General features: G+C 39.6%; 1 protein-coding gene across 1 annotated transcript in view; it reads left to right on the top strand.

Annotated features, from left to right (window-relative positions):
- Positions 1 to 22,252, top strand: part of LOC142373945 (SH3 and multiple ankyrin repeat domains protein 1-like) — a 49,405-nt gene that overhangs the window by 1,692 nt on the left and 25,461 nt on the right. The window contains exons 3-7 of the mRNA XM_075457422.1: positions 13,828 to 14,393; positions 18,758 to 18,961; positions 21,301 to 21,372; positions 21,467 to 21,575; positions 21,755 to 21,906. Of these exons, the coding sequence (XP_075313537.1) occupies positions 13,932 to 14,393; positions 18,758 to 18,961; positions 21,301 to 21,372; positions 21,467 to 21,575; positions 21,755 to 21,906 (999 nt within the window). The 5' untranslated portion in view covers positions 13,828 to 13,931. The remainder of the gene's footprint in view (positions 1 to 13,827; positions 14,394 to 18,757; positions 18,962 to 21,300; positions 21,373 to 21,466; positions 21,576 to 21,754; positions 21,907 to 22,252) is intronic.

Genomic DNA, 22,252 nt, shown 5'->3' with positions numbered 1-22,252 from the left:
GAATTGCACCATGGGGAATTAATTTGTAAAAGAGAGAGAATAAACAAACTGGGCAATTTTGAGCGGAGTGGGCACTGAAAGATTAATGGCTCCCTCACAACACAGAACAATTGATCATAATGGAACAAAGAGCTGGGTGACGTTATCAATGCCTGAAAGGGATCAAGAGATTATAGGTAATGCTAAAAGAAAATGGGATTATGAAACAATTTACTGGAAGAAAAAAGACGGCACATCCTCTCAACTGGCCAAACAGTAGGATGCGTCAGAGGACGTAAGTAAGTGTATGATTCTGAAAATTTACACCACTGCAGTCTGTCATGTCTCATGCTGATCCTTCCTGCCCAGTCCTGTTCTGTCCTCTGCGATCGCTGAAGGAAGCGCAGGAGTCAATAAACAGGCTGGCCAGATATACAGATGTGACAGAGCTATACACACCATCACTTCTCCAGAGTTTAGTGTGGAAAGAGTGTAGGACAAAAGAAAAACACGCTGAGGGAATATTTCTGGTGACAGCTCACTGCTGAAGGAATACAGCTCGCCTCTATGAGCTGCTACTGTGTTCATAAAGCAGAGATGCAAAACTCACAAGAAATATTCCTTAAACCAGTCCCTCAGGACACTTAAACAGGGATTAAAATATATGGAGCTATGAAAAACAGATATGCAAGCAAAATACTGAAATTCATTACCTTGTGATTCATGGAAAAAAACAGCAAAATATGCACAAAGTAATAACCCAGTCCATCCTCAGTCTAAAACGTAATCATATTATCCAGTAACTTCCAGAGGCAATTTCATGTTTGAATAAAAATCATCATCCGCCATAATGTTTACTGAACTTTTAGATATTAGAGGAAAGTGGTGGAATCTAATTGTTGTGTTAATCAGAAAGGCGCGTGAGTGAAGGTCTGTTTCCCTTGACTCTGCAGGCTTTTCATTATTACATATGGAGAGTTTTCCCACAGGGGACAAGATCTGGAGGATTGCCGTAAGCCATGAAAATAGAAACCAGCAAACTGCAACACTTTATGAAAAACTCAAATACACTCAGCTGTGTAAGTTCTTAACACTGTCTCAAATTAAGGATTCTAGATACACTAATTACAGAAACTTTATAAGGAAACGCCGCTGGTTGCTCTTAAAGAAGAACAAAAATTATAGTTGATCTTTTTCAGATCAGTGGTCTCTACGTTCCCTGATATAATCCAGTTCCTCTTTAACATCCTTTATAATATTTTCGGTTCACATGCAATCTGGTGACAGCTGAGGAAAGACATAAAAACATGCTTTCTTCAGAAAGTCTTCTACTCTTGGTTACTCTCCTTTTAAGGAGGTTTGATACAAAATCCTTTATTTGGAATACATAGCAGTAATTGCAGTTGACTGCTTTATAGAGACAGTGAAAGTTAAGACTGATGGGTTTTCTGGTCTGATGAACCGATTACACTTCATTACATAGAGGGTGAACAAATTGTAATGGGGCCTGACAGGCCTTGACATGGTCCTCACTTTGTCAGCCATGTCTAACAGCATTTATTAGCATCTTGTCGACTTTTGTTTCCCAGTGTTACCTTTAAGTCACTGGACGGACAAGGTAAGTGAAACTGTCACTAGTGGGCAGTCTGTTTGTGGCTGTTTATCTGCCATAAAGTCTATCATAAAGACTTGAATTTGTGCTCATCTCTGTACGTCTGACTAGTTTGTCTGTGGCCTGCTTTCCTTGTATTTGAAGCCAGAGGTGTTTTAGTGGCAGCCATGGGACAAGTCTAAGAAATAAGAGGTACCCTTGACAAAGTGACTTGATACAAGGAATTGTACAGGCTGTCTGTTTTATTGAACTCTTTGATTTCCTGACATTCTTATGCACTTTCTTTGAAGTCATGTGTCCCTCAGTTTAGAACTCAAGTATGCAGCTGTGTGATTGCATGAATTACCATAGTACCCAACTATGATCTTCTTATATTGAAGGTAATATAGTCCAGGTCATGAAGACAGTGGGCATAGAACACAAACCAGCTGTGCTGTTACACAAGTGCAGATGGATCTGAGATGCTGACGCAATGAATCCCTAAACACTTACAATGACGTCATGAAATGGCTCTAATGGATTACCACATTGGTGTCAAAGTAACTTTGAATACAACAGGAAGAATACTAAAATATTCTAAGAAATTCAATGTGCCTCGTTATCAGTAGCCTAAAAGGGAAGATTTGGAACTTCTATTTTCTACAGAGATACTCAATTATAGAGTGAAGTTGCTTTTTCATTTGGGGTCATCTGTATGTTGATGGAGTCATAGAAAATTTGCAAAAAAAAGACAAACTCTCATACAGTACACTCAGATTCACATGGGAGTAACTCATAAACTAGGTCATGGGTTGGAAATAGTGACGTTAGAAAAATCCTGTTTCAGGGATCTGTATTGTGTTTTAGCAACTGTATAAATGTTTAGGAGAAGACTTCAAAATAGCACAGGGGATGTTCACTCCTAAATCTGTGCTGCAGTGAGGTCTCCTGGCCTATCTGGCTAATTTTAGCCCAAGCAAGGGCCTCAGTGCACGTTCAACCTGACCCAATTACTGTATATCCAGTCTGAGGGGAAAGATAGCCCACTTTGATCAACTCAAGACTGCAAGCCAAGCTTGAGATGACTGGTCTGACTCTTCATGCTGCAGATATGTTTTTCCAGAACATATACATTTGAGTGGTGCTTAAAGCGTCAGACAGTATTTGCGTATGTGCCTGCACAAGTGCTTGGACCCTCAGGCGAGTGGTGTGTAACCTATGAGGCAAACTGTGCCCCATTTTTGTTCTGGAGAGAAAAAAAAAGAAGATCCTTGCCGATTTGGTGATTGAAAGGATTGAGCTGGAACACAGATGAAAGAAGCAGGATCTGAACTGTGAACTAGAGCTTGGGGTAATTATTTGATTCATCCACTTCACTGCTGATTAACAGGGTTATCGCTTTTTTATTTGATTAACATCAGATATGCAGTTGATTAAAAGGTCTGTTTGTGTTTGATAGGAGCATTTCTCCTCCCACTGAGGGAAATGTCAGAATCTCTGGGTGGAGAGAGGATGAATACATTACTTGTATAGTCATTTGCCAGTAAAAATTAATCAGGGGTGGCATGACTGTCATTTAGGAACTTGCATTACCTCTGATTTTAACAAGCATTGATTTAATTACAGCTTGAAAAAACCAAGCCCTGTAACTGCATTAGTAAACCATTTGAAAAATATACAATTCCTCAATAGGATCATGGAATTGTTAAAGCTCGTTTTCAAGTTTGAAACAACATCCACACGAAAACTTTAAATAGTTTATTCATTGCATCATCTTTTAGCGTTATCTTTGATGAGTCCTCGTGCTCTATACAGTAGGATAGCCCTTCCTCCACAAACTCCAGCATCAGAGCACCACCCCCAGACCTGACGACTAGTGCTACACCATTCATAGAAAAACTAAGTACCCTTTCCCCTCATTATAGTGACTCATTCCATCCATCTCAGGCTGGAGTAGGCCTCGAGTGTTCTTGATGGCTCCCCGTCACTGGTGCTTTGAAAGAGGCTGAAGGGTGGAGACCCAGTCAAAGAGATGGATATGGAGGACAGAGCTTGGCCGCTCCACTTTTGCAGGACGTGAAAGTGGGACAATCTGTTCCTTGGATGATCTCCAATTCTACTTTCCGGGGACCGATACACTGAAAATATATCTATACACATACTTTGTCCTACATAAGAAGAGAGTGAGTGAGTGGGAAAGAAAGAGGGATAGACTGATAAAAAGAAGCAATACAAGCATTGAACTGACTCTCCATAAGGTCTTTACAGTGCATTGTCCTGGGACTATGCTAATGAAACTCCTTGGGCAAAAAAGGAGGAGAAACCCTGCTGCAAACAGCCACCACTGTCAGACCAGCAAACAGCGAAATCTGCAGATTGTCCTTGTAATACGAGTAGGAAATCTTAAAAGATGATATAGCATGATTTAAAAGTAAAGCAGGAATGACAAATCCTGTGCAGTTCAACATTATTTTGGTTTGTATTACTTTCCTAACAGTCTAAATATGCATTATATATTGTTTATAAGGTAAATAAAGGACAAATGCCACCAAGCAAGTCCCACGGATATTGATGTGATTCATGCAAAAACATCTCAGAAGAGGATAACGTGAATAGAGACGGGAGCTATCTTTGACCTCTGTAGGACTCTCCATCTATCCATTTTTGCTGCCCGGGTCTGCAAGGAGAATATTCGTCTCTGTCCTCGTCATCATGATCAATCAGTTCCTGAACCTTCTTTCCAGTTCGCTTAATTTTCGCACCGTCTAAAGATCCATAACTGACCATATATATGAAAAAATACTCTCCTCATGGCAAAGCAGCTTATATGCTGTTCTTTTATTTGTACAACTCATACCTGTATGAAATCTTATGTGAGGCGCTCATTAGAGAACGAAACAAAGCAATAGTGTGACACAGCTGAATTGAAACGATAACTCAGTCAGGATTTAAAACAAATACCGTAAATAATTTGTGTGAGAAAAAGTCTGAACGGGTCCATCTCTTCTCAATTCACAAATCCCTCTGCACACAAGGTGGAGATGTCGGAATCTGCAAAACCAATAGTGCCACAGTAGCCACGTTTGTTACTGTTGTTATTTGATCTGCATGGTCACACATAGTCCCTAATCTTTAATTAGTTAAAATAAAGTTTAAAGACTTCAGTTATTATGGAGAAACACCACTACGGTCAAAAACCTGAAAAGAGAATGCAGGAAAGCTGAACGTAAATGGAGGAAAACAAAGCTTCAGATTCACTATGAGCTATACAAAGAAAGCCTGCGTAGTTATAACAATGAGCTGTGCAAGGCCAGACAGCTGCATTTATCTGAAATGATTAATAAGAATGTCAACAAGTCTCGAACTCTGTTTGCTAAGGTTGAAAAACTCACAAATCCTCCTAAACAGTCAAACCCAGACCTCCTCTCCACTGAGAAATGCAATGAATTTGCCAACTTTTTTAGCCAAAAAATCAAAACAATTAGACAAAACATTAACGCAACAAAGACAAACAAGAAAACTAATCTGTGTCTAAAACCTAGAAATAACTCTGACGTTATGTCACAATTTAATATTGTTAATTTAAAAATCCTAGAGGAAACAGTTCGGCAGCTGAAATCAACAACTTGTTCTCTGGACATAATACCATCCGACTTTTTAAAAACTGTTTTTACCTCAGTAGAAAGTGATCTCCTACGAATAGTTAACAGCTCACTGGCATCAGGCATTTTTCCCAAGTCACTAAAGACAGCTGCCATTAAGCCACTCCTAAAGAAGAGAACTCTAGACGCCTCTATAGCCCCTTTCACACTGCCGAATAACCCGCGTTTAATCCGCGAATTTAGCGTGTCCGCTGTTGCGTTCACACTGCCGACCCGGGCTGCCGCGTCAACTCGACTCGCCTTTCGACCCGCGTCGGACCCTAGTCTTTTTGCCGAGCCGAGTTTGATGTGAACGCAATCGACGCGGGTCGGACGTGGGCGTGGCGTGACGTGAGGAGTTTAAAAGACAGAATGGACAGCTGATTCAGAACAACAGCGACAGGTGAGGACAAGTTTTACTCTGTTTTAGCCTACATCAAGTTCGAGACATTTTTTTAATATGGCCAACTGGGGAGACAAGGAGGTCCGCGAGCTCCTCAGCCTCCGAGCAGAGGACGTTATTTACCGCCACATTTCGGGGACTATAGTGCTCTTGTATTCTCCGCATATGTTCTTCGGCGGCATCCCACGTTGTAACCATCCACACCCCGTAAAATAACATCTCCATGAACTGCATATACAATTGCAAAAACGAGTCCTCAAGGTGTATTTAACCCTACCTCCGACGCATGGCTTGTGCCTATGTCATTGTACACGCCCAGCATTTTCTGTGTTTCGTGTGACGCTCTGCCACTAGGCAACGCCCCCTGAACTCAGCTTCAGGCGACACGGGTCACCAACATGCCAAGCGTTCACATTGCTCGACGCGGGTCGAAGTTGCAATTTGGACCCGCTAAGGTAGCGGGTCGCAGTGTGAAAGGGGCTATTGATGAACAACTACAGACCTGTCTCTAACCTCTCTTTTATATCCAAGATTATTGAGAAAGTTGTATTTAACCAGCTCAATGACTTTCTGAATGAAAGTGGAAGTCTTGATAAGTTTCAATCAGGCTTCAGACGTCATCACAGCACTGAAACAGCTCTGGTCAAAGTGTTAAACGACATTAGGTTGAATACTGATTCTGGTAATGTTTCAGTCCTGGTTCTGTTGGACCTCAGCGCTGCGTTTGATACTGTAGATCACAGAATCCTGTTGCACAGGCTGGAAAACTGGGTTGGACTTTCTGGAGCGGTCCTTAACTGGTTCAGGTCCTACTTAGAAGGCCGGAGTTATTTTGTTACTATTGGCAGCTATGAATCTGAGCGAGTGGCCATGACTTGTGGAGTCCCCCAGGGGTCAATTCTTGGACCTCTTCTGTTTAACTTGTATATGCTCCCTTTGGGTCAGATATTGCAGAATTTTAACATCAATTATCACAGTTATGCAGACGATACACAACTTTATGTGTCTCTGTCACCGGACGACTGCAGCCCAGCAGACGTACTGTGTCAGTGTCTGGAGGAAGTAAACACCTGGATGAGAGATAATTTTCTACAATTAAATGAAGACAAAACTGAGATCATTCTGTTTGGTAGCAAAGAGAAGAGGGTCAGCGTTGGTAAATATCTTGAGACTCGGGACCTTATAATCACTGACCAAGTTGGTAACCTCGGAGTGTTGATAGACTCAGATCTGACTTTCAGCAGCCACATCAAAGCTGTCACCATGGCAGCTTTTTACCACCTCAGAAATATCAACAGAATTAAAGGTTTCCTCTCCCAAAAAGACCAGGAGAAACTCATCCATGCATTCATCTCCAGTAGACTCGATAACTGTAACGCTCTTTTAACTGGACTTCCCAAAAAGAGCATTAAACATCTGCAGCTCATCCAGAACGCTGCTGCTAGAGTTTTAACCCGGACTAAGAGATCTGAACACATCACACCAGTGTTAAAATCTTTACACTGGCTTCCAGTCAGTCACAGAATAGATTTTAAAAGCCTGCTGATGGTTTACAAATCCCAGAATGGTTTAGGCCCAAAATACATCTGTGATATGTTCAGAGAATATAAACCCAGCAGAGCACTTAGATCCAAGGACTCAGGCCAGCTGGTCCAGTCCAGAGTCCAAACTAAACATGGAGAAGCAGCATTTAGCTGTTATGCTGCAAATAAGTGGAACAAACTGCCATTGGAGATTAAACTTTCACCAAATGTAGACATTTTTAAATCCAGGTTAAAAACATTTCTTTTCTCATGTGTCTATGCATGAAATATCTTTTAACTTATCTAGACTGTTGCCTAATTTTAAATTCATTTAAATGATTTTACTTGTTTCTCTTTATATTCTTTTATGTATTTTTAATGCTTCTTGCACTCCCTGCTACAATGCTTTTATTTTATGTAAAGCACTTTGAACTGTTTGTACATGAAATGTGCTATACAAATAAATTTGATTTGATTTGATTTGATTAAATTTTGATAAATCATAAGAGGGTCTTCAGAACTAGTCTTTTTTAGCATGGAATACCATCTTTGTATTAACACGTCTTTTATATAGCTCAAAAGGATAAACTGTAAGTTCAGTCTGACCGCCACTGGTCCTCCAATGGGAGGAAAAGTCAAGGCAAGAAGACATGATAGCCAGCACAGAGACAGGAGAGCCAAAGTAGAAACTGAGTGAAAGCAAAGATAAGTTCTGCATTCATAATTGCTGAGGAGAGAGCTTCAGGAGGTGTAATTTGAGTTACCGCTGTTTCAATATTTTTATTCAAAACCAATCTCTTCCTTTCATTCTTTCTCTATCCTGAGGTAACTGTTTCATTTGACTGTCATTCTCACCTCTCCTCCAACTGCGGATATCCTCCCACTGCCCATTTTCTTCCTCAATCTGACTACTCTGCTTTATGCAAAATACAACTCTCTGTCTTTCTCTCTTGTGTATTCGCCTTTTGCTTTTACATCCCAATTAGTTGGCTCCTGTCTACTCTCAGTTTGTCCCTCTTGTTCCTTATCTTGCCGAGTGGAGGCTCAACGTTGTTCAATATTTAATGAGTCTTTGTTCATAAATCAGCTCTATTCCCTCCTGGTGTGCTTGAATGATAGCATTAAAACCATGTGAGTGTTAAAAGGCCATTCTTTGTCAGCTTTTAATTAGAAAAGCTTTTGGCCGAAAATGCGATCACATTTTAGTGTGGAACTCATACCTGCAGCAATGACCAGAGGTGAGTTCCATTGTGTGCTATCCTGTCTTGCTGAATATGGATTTCATGCTGCTGATGAATTAACAGCCAAGCTCTCTCATGGATACTGATAAGCACCGAGAGTTTGACTTAATTGCTGGTGGTAGAAAACTTTAATGAAAAAATTTTTATATAGGTTACACAACTGCGCACTTTCTCTGGTTATTGCTTTCAGTGCTTATTCATCTGTAAAAATCTTTTCTATTCTATTCTTCGGTTCTATCCCTCCCAAGATCCCCAGTTTACATCTATCCTAACAGACTTTGTGTTGGTATTGTAGTAGCCCAACCCGTCATTGGCAGAGTCTGAGGAAACTGACCACAGTTCTTCTTCTTCTTCTTCTTCTTCTTCATCTTCTTCGCCTTTTTGTGGTTTCCTGTCAGATAGAAATACTCAAGTGACAGATTTTCGACGAATGAGAGAAAAGCAGAGCAGGCTTGGATAATATATCATAAATCAAGTCAATCATTCAAACATTTCTGACCTTATGATTAGGGGTGGGACGATATGCTTTGGTCACGATTCGATTGGATCACGATTCTTAGGTACCGATTTGATTTGTATCACGATTCTTGATAATTGCGATTCTACAAGTATTGCGATTCGATATAATCAATAGTTGCAATTTTCTTTTCCTTCTTAAAAAACAAACAAGTTGAATCATACACTTCTAGAATGAATGTCGTTCCCATAAACAATGCACATCACACTGTGTCAGTCAGTCCAGCAGCTGACATTTATTTCAACTGAGACAAAAAGAGGTACTTAACATGTGCAGCATTTTTTAAAGTTTACAGTTACAAAATTAATTTAAATGTCCACACGGCACAATTGTGGGCTAGTTTTAACATAACTTAATGTAATGAATTGATGAAGTTTTTCTGGACATGAATATGACGTAATATAATCGATTCAGGGGAGAAAAATTGATTTTTAAAATCATCCCATAAAAAATCGCGATATGTACATGAATCGATTTTTTTCGCCCACCCCTACTTATGATTATGGCTTTTAACATGTGCCTGTCCTGAATGATGCAGTAAAAATCATTTATGTTGTTCTATAGCATGAAAAGTAACCTATACATAGTGAGGGGTTAAACAAAAAGAAATGTTAAAGTCTCAGGATATTAATTAACTAAGAGTTTAACTATTTTCACAAATAAAGATGAAATTCTATTTAATATATTTAGATCAGTAAGAAGCAGATGCTAAGTAAGAAATTACTCTTGTTTTAAATTTAATGTGCCAAATACAATTGCCAATTTGAGTGTTGGGGAATAGTTTTAACAACATACAGTTTAATTATTACCTAAAGAGGACAAAAGTAAAAGATAATATTTCTCATAGTATCTGCAAAATTAGCTTTTTTCAAGTAATTTGTTGAAGATCTCTTTACTAGGAGCCATGTTTTGGTCTATTGAAATTATTCCCAAAGGCAGGACAGTGCATGTTTTACACAGTGTATTTCTGGGAGCTCACCCCGCAGCTGCTTGGTAAAGTTCAAAACTGTGTCAGAGTTACAACAATAAATCTTGAAACTGTGTGATTTCAGAAACAAAAGATTTGGACTGTGGAGGAAAATTCTCACGAGATGCTTTAAGTTAATACAAAAACAATGTATTCATTTCAACATTTAAACTGAAACACTAAAACACTTGGAAATATGTCTTATGATGGACACATCAAGGGTATCAGCCAGTGCATTTACTAGCTGTGACATCCAGTGTCTGCTATGATGACTTCCTGCTGCACTGCATCCAACTGTTTCATAAGAAAAGCATCCCATTCATCAAATTCTCTCATTTCCAAGATGAATACAAAGTGGAACGTTTTTAGCTAAATATGATGTAATAGAAGTCCATCTCACTTTTTCTTCTGTAAAATACTTTTTATTTTTTTAATCTTTTTATTATTTTTCTGAATGATTCTTCTGACTATTGTGGACTTTCAAAAAAAAAAAAAAAAAAACTGGGATCAAATATCTGATCTTGAGAGCTTTCATAGCGTTTCATTGCTTGTCTAAAGATGTCCGGTACACTTCAGTCAAGAGCAAGTTATTGCCAATAAGCCAATAAAGAATTGCCAAAAATGCAATTTCCTCATATGAAGAAGACAGCCATAGACAGTATAAAGATAAATAAACATAATTGAATGAATAGATAGATAAATTAAACAAAATATAATCAAACAAAACCATGTGAAATATTTCAGTCATCAATTGTCCTGTGTACAGTTATTTTAAGGATGGTGAAATATTAAAGGCTCTAACTCGGTCATTCGAATTCACGCTTAAATCGGTGCATTACCTTAAAGTTATTCATTTAATTAAAGGTGTGTTCTCTTTGTGTGACACTTGAGTATTGTGGCTGCTGTATTGTCTTGAAGTTCTCAGTGAGATCCATCTATTGCACATCACGTCAGCCTCCATAAACCTAGAATGATCGTAGCCAAATAACTCCCCTCAAGACATCAAAATAGTAGTCCACAAACCAATGGTTGAAGTCATGGTTGTTACCTCCATATGTTATGAATGGTCTATGGGGTTGACTCGTAAGCAAGAGCCTAATCTCTAACCATACCTGAGAGTCTCATCTCAGCAGATCATCTGTCATCTGACCATGGAGTTTTCTTCATGTCTTCTTACTGAGGGTATTTGGCATGCACACTAAAAACCCTGCTGTTGGTCTAGATAGAATGTGGTTACATTTGATGTTCAATCAACCAAACAGAGCACATTTCACTCCATTACTTGCTGAACTCCACTGACTACCCATTACTGTCTGAATCAAATTTAGTGGTTTGCCTACGGAGTGACTTCTGCGTCTACACCGAGCTATCTGACCCCGCTCATTCAGGCTTATGCTCCCTCTTGATAACTCTGTTTCTTTTAGTAACAGAGTCTTGAACTGCCTTTCCTCCACTCAAGGTAATTTAAGTTCAGACTGTTCTCATTTGTTGCTCCACTATGGCAGAACAAGCTACCAAATAGTATCAGAGCAGGAGCATAACTCTATCTACAAGAATCCCTTTAACTGCCTATATATTCAGCAAGCCGACAATCAGCCATCGAGCATGTCTTGAGTGTCGGATAATGTCTGTCACTTGTATTTTTGGATTGGAACACACTCTTGTTATTGTCAGACTCTGTCGACCTGCCATGACAAAGATCACTCTGATAGGCTGTTCAAGGTAGTCGAAAAGGGAGAAAAGTTACTGCTAGCTTAACCGGCCTTCCACAATCTATTCTCATTTTATCATCTTCATTCCTCCAGAACAAGCAATGATTCTCACAACAACATACTGATGTGGAGTGACGAAGACCAACACTCTGTGACATACTCCATAACTAAAAGAAAAATATAATGCACACTCTGTTATGAAAGGATTCTTTTTCTTTTTCCTTTAGTTTTTTTGTGAGATGTTCCAGCTCTCTTGTTTGCACAACATACTTATAACCATTCCTTTCCGCGCTGGCAAGCACTGTCTTCTTGGCAGGCGTAGACTGTACGTCCTGGCTGGCAGTTGGAGGTCATCTTTACAATGTGTTCAAATGCCATTTTGTTTGTTCAGACACTGGTGACGTGAGGACACACAACTGGGGTCCTTCATGGCTGCCAGTTCTTCACGTCAGTTTGGTGTATAATTGTTCCAAGACTCAGCTCTTCTGAGAACACCACCTCTCCTAATATGCCTAACTTGCTCTTACTTTGCAGTTCTCTTGCAGATGCACCCTCTCCTCCAAATAGATTTAGTCTTTAATGAAAATGCTGGAATTTCTTGCTGTACTGAAGTTTTACTGTTCTCCAACAGGTAAAAAGTAGGTTGCTTTGGGTAAAAATGTCTGTTAAAAAGATAGAAATTAAACATTCAAAGCCATTCAGAGTCTTGTTACAGTTTGGAATGTGGCTATATTTTTCAGGTATTCATGCTGGATGGCTGTTGGCTAGTTTGTTGATCTTACATTATTATTCATGTCAACTGCAGGCCACTGTAAGCTGTGCCAGACACCTGTCGATGTCCTTGGTCGCCAATAGAGGTTGATAAGTCAAAAGTCATAGATCACTTACTGAAATGCCCCTTTAACTTTCATCAGCACCATTCCTTCTACATATTCTATGAATAACCAAATGAAGTATCTGCATGTTGGTAATCGGTGACTAAAAGAGTTTAGATCTGTGTGTCCTAATTCAAGTCGTGTCTCTATGGGTTCCATCTGTCCATCTGTGCATTCTAAGAGTCATGTATTTCAGACTCCCAACTCATGATATTCAGAGCATCAAAATGCCAATGAGATACAGGGAGATTCCCTGCGTCATTCACCACCATTAAGGCATTTGTTGGCAATGATCGAGATCTGCATAGTGGCAAAATGTCTATAGCCAGACTACTGATGTGATATATCTCCATCTTTAAGGTAATTTTTGCATACATATATACACACAGCTACACACAATCATGCTGCCCTTGAATGAACTTTGGATTAAAAGCAGACATTATCTGGGGAGGGGAGCTGTTTCCAATAATAAGGAAGAGGATATCCATGTTAGTCGGTAAGATGCTTATCTTAGACCATACTGGCAACAGTCAATCTGGAGTTTGTGAAGCTAGGATGTCCAAAAACATGAAATGGTGAAGCCTGTTTTGATATAAAGTTCGATACACATTCACAGACACACACACACAGACATATGAAATACATTTGTATCTGTTCTGATGTCCAGAAGAACGTATACAGGCAGATTCATAAACACATATACACAAGCATGCACATGCACTGATTTCCTGAAAAACACATTCCCTTGTTGTCAAAACACAGAAAGGAGGTATACCATCAAAGTCACAAATGCGCAAAACTTTCTGTATCAAGTTGAGGCAGAAGGAACAATATGTCATTACTAAGCCAATTAAAATAGAACCAGGACATGCTTAGGGACTGAGAGCACCACAAAGTCAATCACAAGACAAGAAAAATATCCCACAAAGTATATTCGACATAACACAAAGTTTGTACAAGTATTGAGGCGTGGAGTTTTCTTTTAAATAGTTCCCATTTGGCCATTTGTCCTGGGCTGCAACTCAAAAAGATGACCACTCCATTATCACAAAGCAGAGATGATCTTGACCTCATGTGATGCTACGCTGTATATCCACCTCACTCTTTTCTGCAGAGAACCTGTGATGCAAATTCACAGAGTTTATATTTAGCCTGTCTTCCATCAGCCTGCTATTCCCTGATGCATTCCCAGTGGCTAAATGGGAAATGTGGACCAGCTCTGTGCTAATTCACACATGCAGACTTATTAACATTGCCAATTTATAGTTTTTCTTTTATTGCATGTGTCTTTTACATGTTTGAACTGCACACATTGTAGTTCTATTAAGTTCACTCTATCAAGAAAGTTTACTCCCTTCTCTACCTGTTTTATCCACAGCATGTTTCTAAGGATGAAGCCAGTCTCATGGGATAGCCATGTTTTGTCTCCATGACAGCTATATCACTCAGCCCTCTCTGCAGTGACCTCCTGCACAGCAAAGGATGCTGGGAAATAATGAGCATTTTTATCCCGGTCAGGATGACAAAGATGGGGAGGATGAGGAGGAGGAAGAGGAGCAAAGAAGAGAAAAAAGAAAAAAGGAGGGTGGACGCGACACAGAGAATGGAGGATTAGAGGGTCTGGTCGATAAAGAAATGACGGGAGGACGACAATCCTGGGAAGGGAAAGGTGGTGATGTGGTAAAACCAGCAGCCATTGTGGTTGGTAGACAGAGAGTAGACCGGACACTGAGGCCAGGTAACCTGGGCAACAGGGGTATCCCTTACATGTCCAATCAGGCCCCACTACATCATCAAGTTGCCAACAAGCAGCAGCAGCAACAACTCATAGCAGCAAAGAGACGAGCTCTAATGGAGCGCAGTATGACCACAGTGGCTCCGCTGGAGGACACCTTCCTGACCATGATGGTGTTCCGCATTGGAATTCCTGACATCAAACAAACAGTAGGTGCATCAAACTTTACCCACACAGCGTGTGAAATTGGTGAAAAATGGAAAGCGACAAAGCAATCTAAAGATCTTCTTGACCCATATTTAACACTAGCTTTAATCCAAAAGATAAAGCTCAAAAGACTAAAGTATAAAGCTCAGAGTAAAACAACTTAAAAAAGTGTCTACAAACCCTATTTCTAGAAAAGTTGAAAATATTTCTACAGTGAAAGACTTCTTAATCTCCATTTGACATACACAATTACAGAGGAAATAATAATTGTCTTGTTTATTTCTCTTGTCTTTAATGACCAGCACCATTCTCTTCAGAAACTGTGGACAAATCTAAAATTTTATACCAGCAACACACTCAACACAAGCTGTATAGAGAGTCAAACGAAGACAGAAAATTTTATAGAATATATACAAATAGGACTTTTCTGGAAGATTCTACAATCAGCAAATTAATTGGTTAATAGTGAGGGAATTCTCCATCAAAGTCCAACTCCATCAAATAGTTTATAAATCATCATCATCAATCATTAAAAAAGGAAAGAAAATCTCAGTGCATAATTGTAAAGAACTTTGATCTTTTAGCATCTAAAGTGCATACTATTGTTAAAAGATTCAGGAGATCTGGGGAAATTTCAGTGTGTTATGACAAAAGACAGAAACATCATGGAAGCAAGTGACCTTTGAGTGCTCAGGCTGCACTGCATGAGCAACAGGATCAATACAGCCACATGGGATCAGGAGCATAGGCATAGTGTGACAAAATCACCTTGCATAATCCATCTGAAATTCATACCTGCACTGGAAGAACCAGTACCGTTTTGTAGAAAGCAGACTGGTTGTCATACTGACTTCATGTTGCCTTCAGGTGGTGTGTGTGTGTGTGTGTGTGTGTGTTGGGACAACAGCTGTGACATAAGTTAATTATCACATGGCTAATTAGCATATTGATGCAGTAAAGGAGATATTTCTCAGTTACTTTGGCTATATTTATAACCTATGTCATATATATAACATGTAGACAACAAATATTTTCCGTGCATGAACAAAATTTTGCATCTCATTAATATCAAGGAATAAGTGGGAGACAACAGGATACAATTGCATATTCCAGTCAGCACTGTTTAAAGAGTGCTGGTTCCAGTGAACCAGTTTTTGCTAAACCACTTGCTGGTTGGGGTTTGGGAAACCCTCCACATACAGCTCAAGTCATCAGCCAGTGGCCCGTTAGAGGATTTCAAGACATTGAGGGGTGATCCTTAGATGTTCTATAGTACATCATATAATTGTGTCAGAATTGAAAGCTCATAAATATACATAAACTTGATACTACAGACACAACGCTTACATAACTTGATTTGTGTGCACGGATGGCCATGTTCACTTTATGCCCTCTAGGTGTCTGCACGTGTGTTCCAGCTGGTACTCCTATGAAAAGCACTTAACACAAGCACTTCAGCAGGACAATGGCATATCTCATCCTTTCATGACTTACACAGCATAGCTTCACAGGCAGAGAGTACATGTATTAGACTGACCTGTCTGCAGTCCAGACCTGTCTCATAGTATGAGACTGGAGGACGTCTCACAGACTGTTGAGCAGCTGAAATCTTGTTTTCAACAAGAATGGACACGGATTCCTCTTGCAAAACTACAACAATTAGTGTCCTTGGTTCCCAAACAATTGAAAATGCAATTAAAAGAAAGAGTTACATAACACAACGGTAAACATAACTGGCATCAAATTCTAGATTTGATTATGATTCTAAAATACAATGAATTCTTCTTCTGTTTCTTAGTTTTCCAAAAGAACGTAATGGTGCTCGATGCAAATAATGTTTTGTATTGTACAAATAGCAAGTACAATTGGAGAAACACGTTAACAACTTGACAGTATTGTCATTACAGTTACCCTACAAGTCTGGAGATGAGTCCCAAAGGATGTAGGAAATAATACAGAGCTTCACTTGTACTGAGCAACCTGCGAGGGCAGACCTATTCAGTCAACAACACCATGTATGCATCTAATTTGTGTCAGGCATTGTCATAATTAGGTCCCAAAACTGAAGTTAGCATCACTTCACACTTACACCAGCTGTAAACTCTTTGGTGGCAGCAGGTGAGAATTGACAAGCCCCACGTATACTTTATAGGTGAGAATGCCCCACCGCACCCCTCCCCCATCTCCCTCTCTCCATTTTCCACTCCCTAAACCTGTCGACTGTTCTACATGTCAGCTAATCTGCCCTCAATATAACTGTAATTGCTAATTATCTAATAGGTTTTTAATGAGTTTGGGGAGAGCTGCGGAAAGGAGTGGGTCTGGATAGGAATAAATATAAGGAAGGCTTAAGTGTTCATCCGCAGGAATCCCAGGCAGCTCTGCGCACTACTGACAAACACTCAGCACCCCTAAACCTTGCACTTGAAATACTATTAAACTGAACTAAAGAGAGATCAAGAGAGGAAGTAAATATTAGAAGCTATATGGACTTAGGCAGGAAATGTGGTGAAGTGAAAGTGGCGATTAAACAAGCTAAAACTTAAATGTGCATTCTCAAAAACCGTAATGCTGCCCGCTGAAGGCAAAAGTACAGCCAGAAAGACCTCCAAGGAGAGGAGAGCAGCGTCACTGCAATATACAGTAAACATTACATCAGTGTTCCTTCTCCCAGGGATTAGCCATTCGATCTCCCTCTTTCATAAACACACACAGTGGAAAAGCACATGCACTGCACTCATCCTCCCATAAGATGTGCAAACACACAAATGTACTTCCCAGCTCACTTATATGCGGGTACACAAAGACACACACGCTTATCCACATCATGTGGTTTACCTCCCAGGGACCACCAAGACATTGCTACGGCAACGGGTGCCTGCCTCCACTAATGAACTGGTTGCCATGCCAATACAGTTGGCCACACTATCAAATAACGCAACCAAGTCAGGGCTTAAAGGGGGATGGGGGCATGAGACTGTGCTGAGCAATGCAATTTTGCTTACAGTTCTCAGACATGGAGCATCAGTATGTGTGCATACATCTCATTAAGACCACTCGGACCTGCTGTTTAAGCCCTGCTTCCTGTCAACTTTGTTCTCTGGCACCGGACCATCTTTTGAGTTCCAAGAGAAGGACATAAAAAGAGGTCTTCCTGTGCCATATTTGACAGTCCTCATGTAACCGCAAAAAGCAAATTTTTCTCTCACAACTGAAAATTTTCTGCTTCATTGAGAGAAAACTGACAAAAATATGCCCAATAGCCTGATTGCGCAAACAAAGAGGATCTCAAGTAATCTTATTTCTTTCAATGTGGCAGCTAATCTATTATTCAAAAAGATAATGCATTCATATTCTGCATGCATAACATTCTCAAACATGCATCATTCACCGTAATGTTAAAACATTCATGGCATATCATCAGTCTATAATGATAAAAAGCAGTGGCAAGATATTCAACCAGACACACTAACTCTATGCATGTTTTTACACACAAACATCAAACTAGGCCCTGTTTTACTCATTAAATCCTCTCTCAAAATTTAAAGAATAGGAATACCATGAGCCATAGCCAATTAAAATAAAAATACCATTACAAACTAATATACAGGGTTTGGTTTAATGTTAGAATGATAATATCTTAATGTTCTAAGCAGTGCTATGGAACGAAATACAATATTGTGTTTTGTACTTATAGGGCATGTATGATTCTAAAAGAAAGAAAGGCCAACCAATCCATTTAGTTAGTGGAATAATAAGTATTACAATACTAACTCCGAAAAGGACCAAAGTATGATTGAAATCCTGAAGTTGTCAACTACTAAAATCTTGCTCAAGTTCAGCACTAATATTTGAAATATGGATGAAGCCCCCAGTAGGTAAACTTAGCCAGTTGATTAGATAGCTGACGAGATATGGTGAGTTAGCCTCTAGCTACATGGCAAACCTACTGCTCCTCTTTGCTGTTAGCATGGGTGAAAAAAGAAAATATTTGGACTAAAAGTGCCTCCTATGGTGGGCTCCAACTCATCTGAACTGGTTTATTCCACTTTGAAGGTATTTACTGTCAGTCGACAAAGTATAAATTTACCCATTAACTCCGCAGTACGCTAGTTTATTGAATTCTTATGAGAAAAACTTATGAGAATTTGTTTAGTATGCTAAATGCACTGTAGAAATGTTGAAAATTTAAAAATGTCCCAGGCAACAGGTGTGAGTGACTTATTAAAGGTTATATTTTTAACCATGATCAACCATAATTTCTGACACCAAAGCATAGACTGTTCCAGTGTTGATTAGAGACACATGAACACATGTGTATTCTCGGCCTCTGATCTCCCCTCCACCCTGTCTGTCTGTATGTCAGAGGTGTCTCCAGTTTGACCAGGACTGCATGGTGTCGAGTGCTAAGCAGCAGATCATCTGCTCTCTCAATGAGTCCTTGTGGGATGCCTACAACTATGGCCTTTTCCAGCCGGCTGGTGAAGGACGGGACGCCAAGTTTCTGGAAGAGGAGCGGCCCCTGCGGGACTATGCTCGGACCTTTGAGAAAGGGGTGCCATACTTGGAGGTATGACGGCGGGGATTTAAATGAGTGGATTTTAATATGTGGGACACAAAGACGAATAGTTGGATGTCAACCATTTAAAGTATCTGAATTTCAACAAATGTTCTTTTCTTCCACACTGAAGATCCAAATATTATTGTGTAACCCTTGTGTGCTTTTGTTTCAGATGGGCCTTGTTTGTTTTGGGGAGCTTAGCAGCTCTCCAGATTATATTAAACATAAAAACTGTATTCCTCATAATTAAATGAGCAACATAAGAGAGTCTTCAAGAGCAACAAAAACAAAAAACATGTGCGAGATTAGCTTTCTTTATCAGAATTCCCATGCTCAACACAGTAATAAACTGGGAAAATTAACTTTTTACAAAATTTGATTACTTTTATTGCATTCTGAACGTTATGTAACATCCTAATTGCATTATATTCCCCCTTTTTTTTGGGACGGGTTGAGGGATAGCGTCATCTCAGGTTTTCATGCTGTGATACAATTAAGTCACAGTGCCCTCTGGTGGTGTAGCTGCTGTTATTGCTGCTGAGCGTTTTGTGGCTGAAAGAGACTGACTTCGAACCAGATTGGGTGTTTAAATTGACATTTTAGGACATTTCTGTTTTGTGGTGAGACTTTGTTCCACTGCAGAATTTACAGTATTGTGAAGCTGTCACTTTGGGGGATTTTTTACAAAGACACTGATGACAGTGCATTCCAGGACTTGGAGCCCCCAATTTTTGTCTTTTGTTTTTATTTTTTGATGGCCCAGAAGGCCAGTGAAATCCCATGTATTCAGCCTTTAAATAAGCATTGGATAAACCTCGGTTATAAATCATCTCTGATAGCTGAGTTCTGGCGCTGTCTGCCCATTTTATACTTACTTGGATCATTTTGCAAGAACCTTCCTGTAGTCATACGTTGGGTGTCAAGGGGGAAGGTCTCAGACTTTTTAAGTTATGAAATATAGGATTGGGACCTGACTTTGATTGAGGCTTAGTTTGGATTAATGTCCTGCTGGCTTATCACAACCCTGATCACAGAACTTAGTATTCATTAACATTCAGAATTTCCTATTGTAGAGGACTGCACACAGTGGGACTTTTGGCTGTTACCTGATTAACTGTGTTCCACTGGGCTCCTGTAAAATCTGTCCAAGTGTTCTGGCCAATGTCCACCATTTGTTAGATTTGGAAATAGGGTCTTCAGTCAGCTGTCAGGTGTAGTGTCCTTGTTAATGTCTGTATTTTCAACAGCTTTGGTTAAAAATAATCTTTCTTAACTGCCAGCTCCTTAGCACAAGGAAAGACAAGCCTTGCCACTGCCAAGAATTTGGTTGCTATGAGGTGGAAATAATTTGACTGTGAAAGTCGGAACAAATAAAAAATAAATGATAACAATGGAGGTGGCGCTGGATTTTCAACTTTGTCTGTGCACCTAGTACCAAGCAGTAGAATTCCTTTACCATTCAAGGATCAAACAGATAATCTACACCCTTGTCTAACAAGCTTGATAGTGTTATCTACATATCAAAGGATTCCTTTTGTTCATTGTCCTACTGGCATGAAAATTCTGCACTGTGGATAACCTTTTTTCTTTTTATCCTTGCATGCATAATGTGTTAGTGATGACATTTGCACAATGTCATTACTAACACCTATATGACTGCATAAATAAGTGATAGAGGTACTACCACCTGACTATCTTCTGAAGTTCCATGAATTAGGATGATATTCACTGATCGACACTCGATTCTCACATTGTTAGAATTCATTGTGTACTACCGCTTAATGTTACCGCCACATTTGAGTAAATTGATTGTATATTAGGCCTGGTTGTTCTTTTATCCTGACCACCAAATTAAAAAACTATGACTCTGGAAAAGCAGAGCTGGCTTAGGTCACCTTCAAGCTCCTCACCTGTTCACTTAAATTTAACCTGATGAATCATGAGAAACCACATTTAGCAACAGAGAACTATTCTGTACCTTAGTTAATGTGATATCTATTTTTTTCATTTATGGATATGAGAACTGAATCTATTAATTTAGATTTTGGGATAGAGGATTTAATCAATATTTTGTGGCCAAACTTTTCTCCAAAAGCTAAATCAAATCTGTGAATGCTCTAAAGAAATGTATCCTGAAGTTGTTCCTGAAGGTTTGAGTGGGAACGTGACTTACTGGAAACATGAACGTCTAGCTGTCTTTAACAGGGATAATTATGCCGTTTCTGATCCAAACATTTACAGCACAAGTAGTCATCTTTTTGTTATTTTTCTGTGTAGGCTGTCTCTGATAAACTGAGCTGCGCTGCCTTATGATTCACAGTTCCTTTTTTCTTTCTTTTGGTCCTCAGTTTAGGTATAAAACCAGAGTTTATAAACAGACCAATCTGGATGAAAAGGCTCTTGCTAAACTCAGCACAAAGGTATATTTTTCTTGTCAGCTGAACATTACTCTTAATGGATGTACAGCTGTGTTCCATTCTCTGACACGATTATCCATCCTTTATTTACACCCAGGCCAGTCAAAAGAAGTTTCTGGATTACGTTCAGACTGGAGCAATAGAGAAAATGGCAAAAGTCCTCGATAAAGGTCTCGATCCAAATTTTCATGACCCTGACAACGGAGGTGAGTTTCCTACTAGACTGTGTGTGCAGCCTCTCACTGAGGCTTTACAGTTTCATTGATTTCTTCGTTTGCATATTGACTGACTACATCAACCAGCACTTGGAAAACAAGGAGTGGATTACCACCTTCACCTGTCAACTTATCACCCATCCTATACCTAACCCTTTTCTGTGGCTCAGAAACCCCGCTCTCTGTGGCCATGCAGTCCGGCCTGTCAGTGGAGGGCCTCAGGTTGCTGGTTCTGGGCGGCTCACACTTGGACTTCAGAAGTAGAGATGGCATGACAGCTGTGCACAAAGCTGTTCGAGCTCACAATCATGCTGGACTGCTGGTAAGGACTTCAAAAAAGGCACATGCATGCAGATTAACACATTAAAACGGGGCAGGTGGTGTTACCGAAATTAAAGAAATGACGACTCTGCTTGAATCTTTAAATAAATGTAAAAGAGATGAGATGAACACATTTCTGATGAATTAGTATGTTGAGTGGAATAAAAAAGATCACCTGTGCTTTTTAGTGTTCACCAAACCCAAATTAGACAATGACTGAAGACCTTTTGGCATGAATAAGGGCCCTGTTGTTTTTTCTTAATATTTTTTACAATTGCAAAGTCAAGTCAGCTGTTTGAGTATACAATATGAAGGCTTTTCTAAAAACAAATATAGCAATTCCAACG

This window comes from Odontesthes bonariensis, chromosome 23, assembly GCF_027942865.1.
Source record: "Odontesthes bonariensis isolate fOdoBon6 chromosome 23, fOdoBon6.hap1, whole genome shotgun sequence".
In the NCBI taxonomy this organism is placed as follows: domain Eukaryota; kingdom Metazoa; phylum Chordata; class Actinopteri; order Atheriniformes; family Atherinopsidae; genus Odontesthes; species Odontesthes bonariensis.
This window is presented reverse-complemented; position numbering and strand designations above follow the sequence as displayed.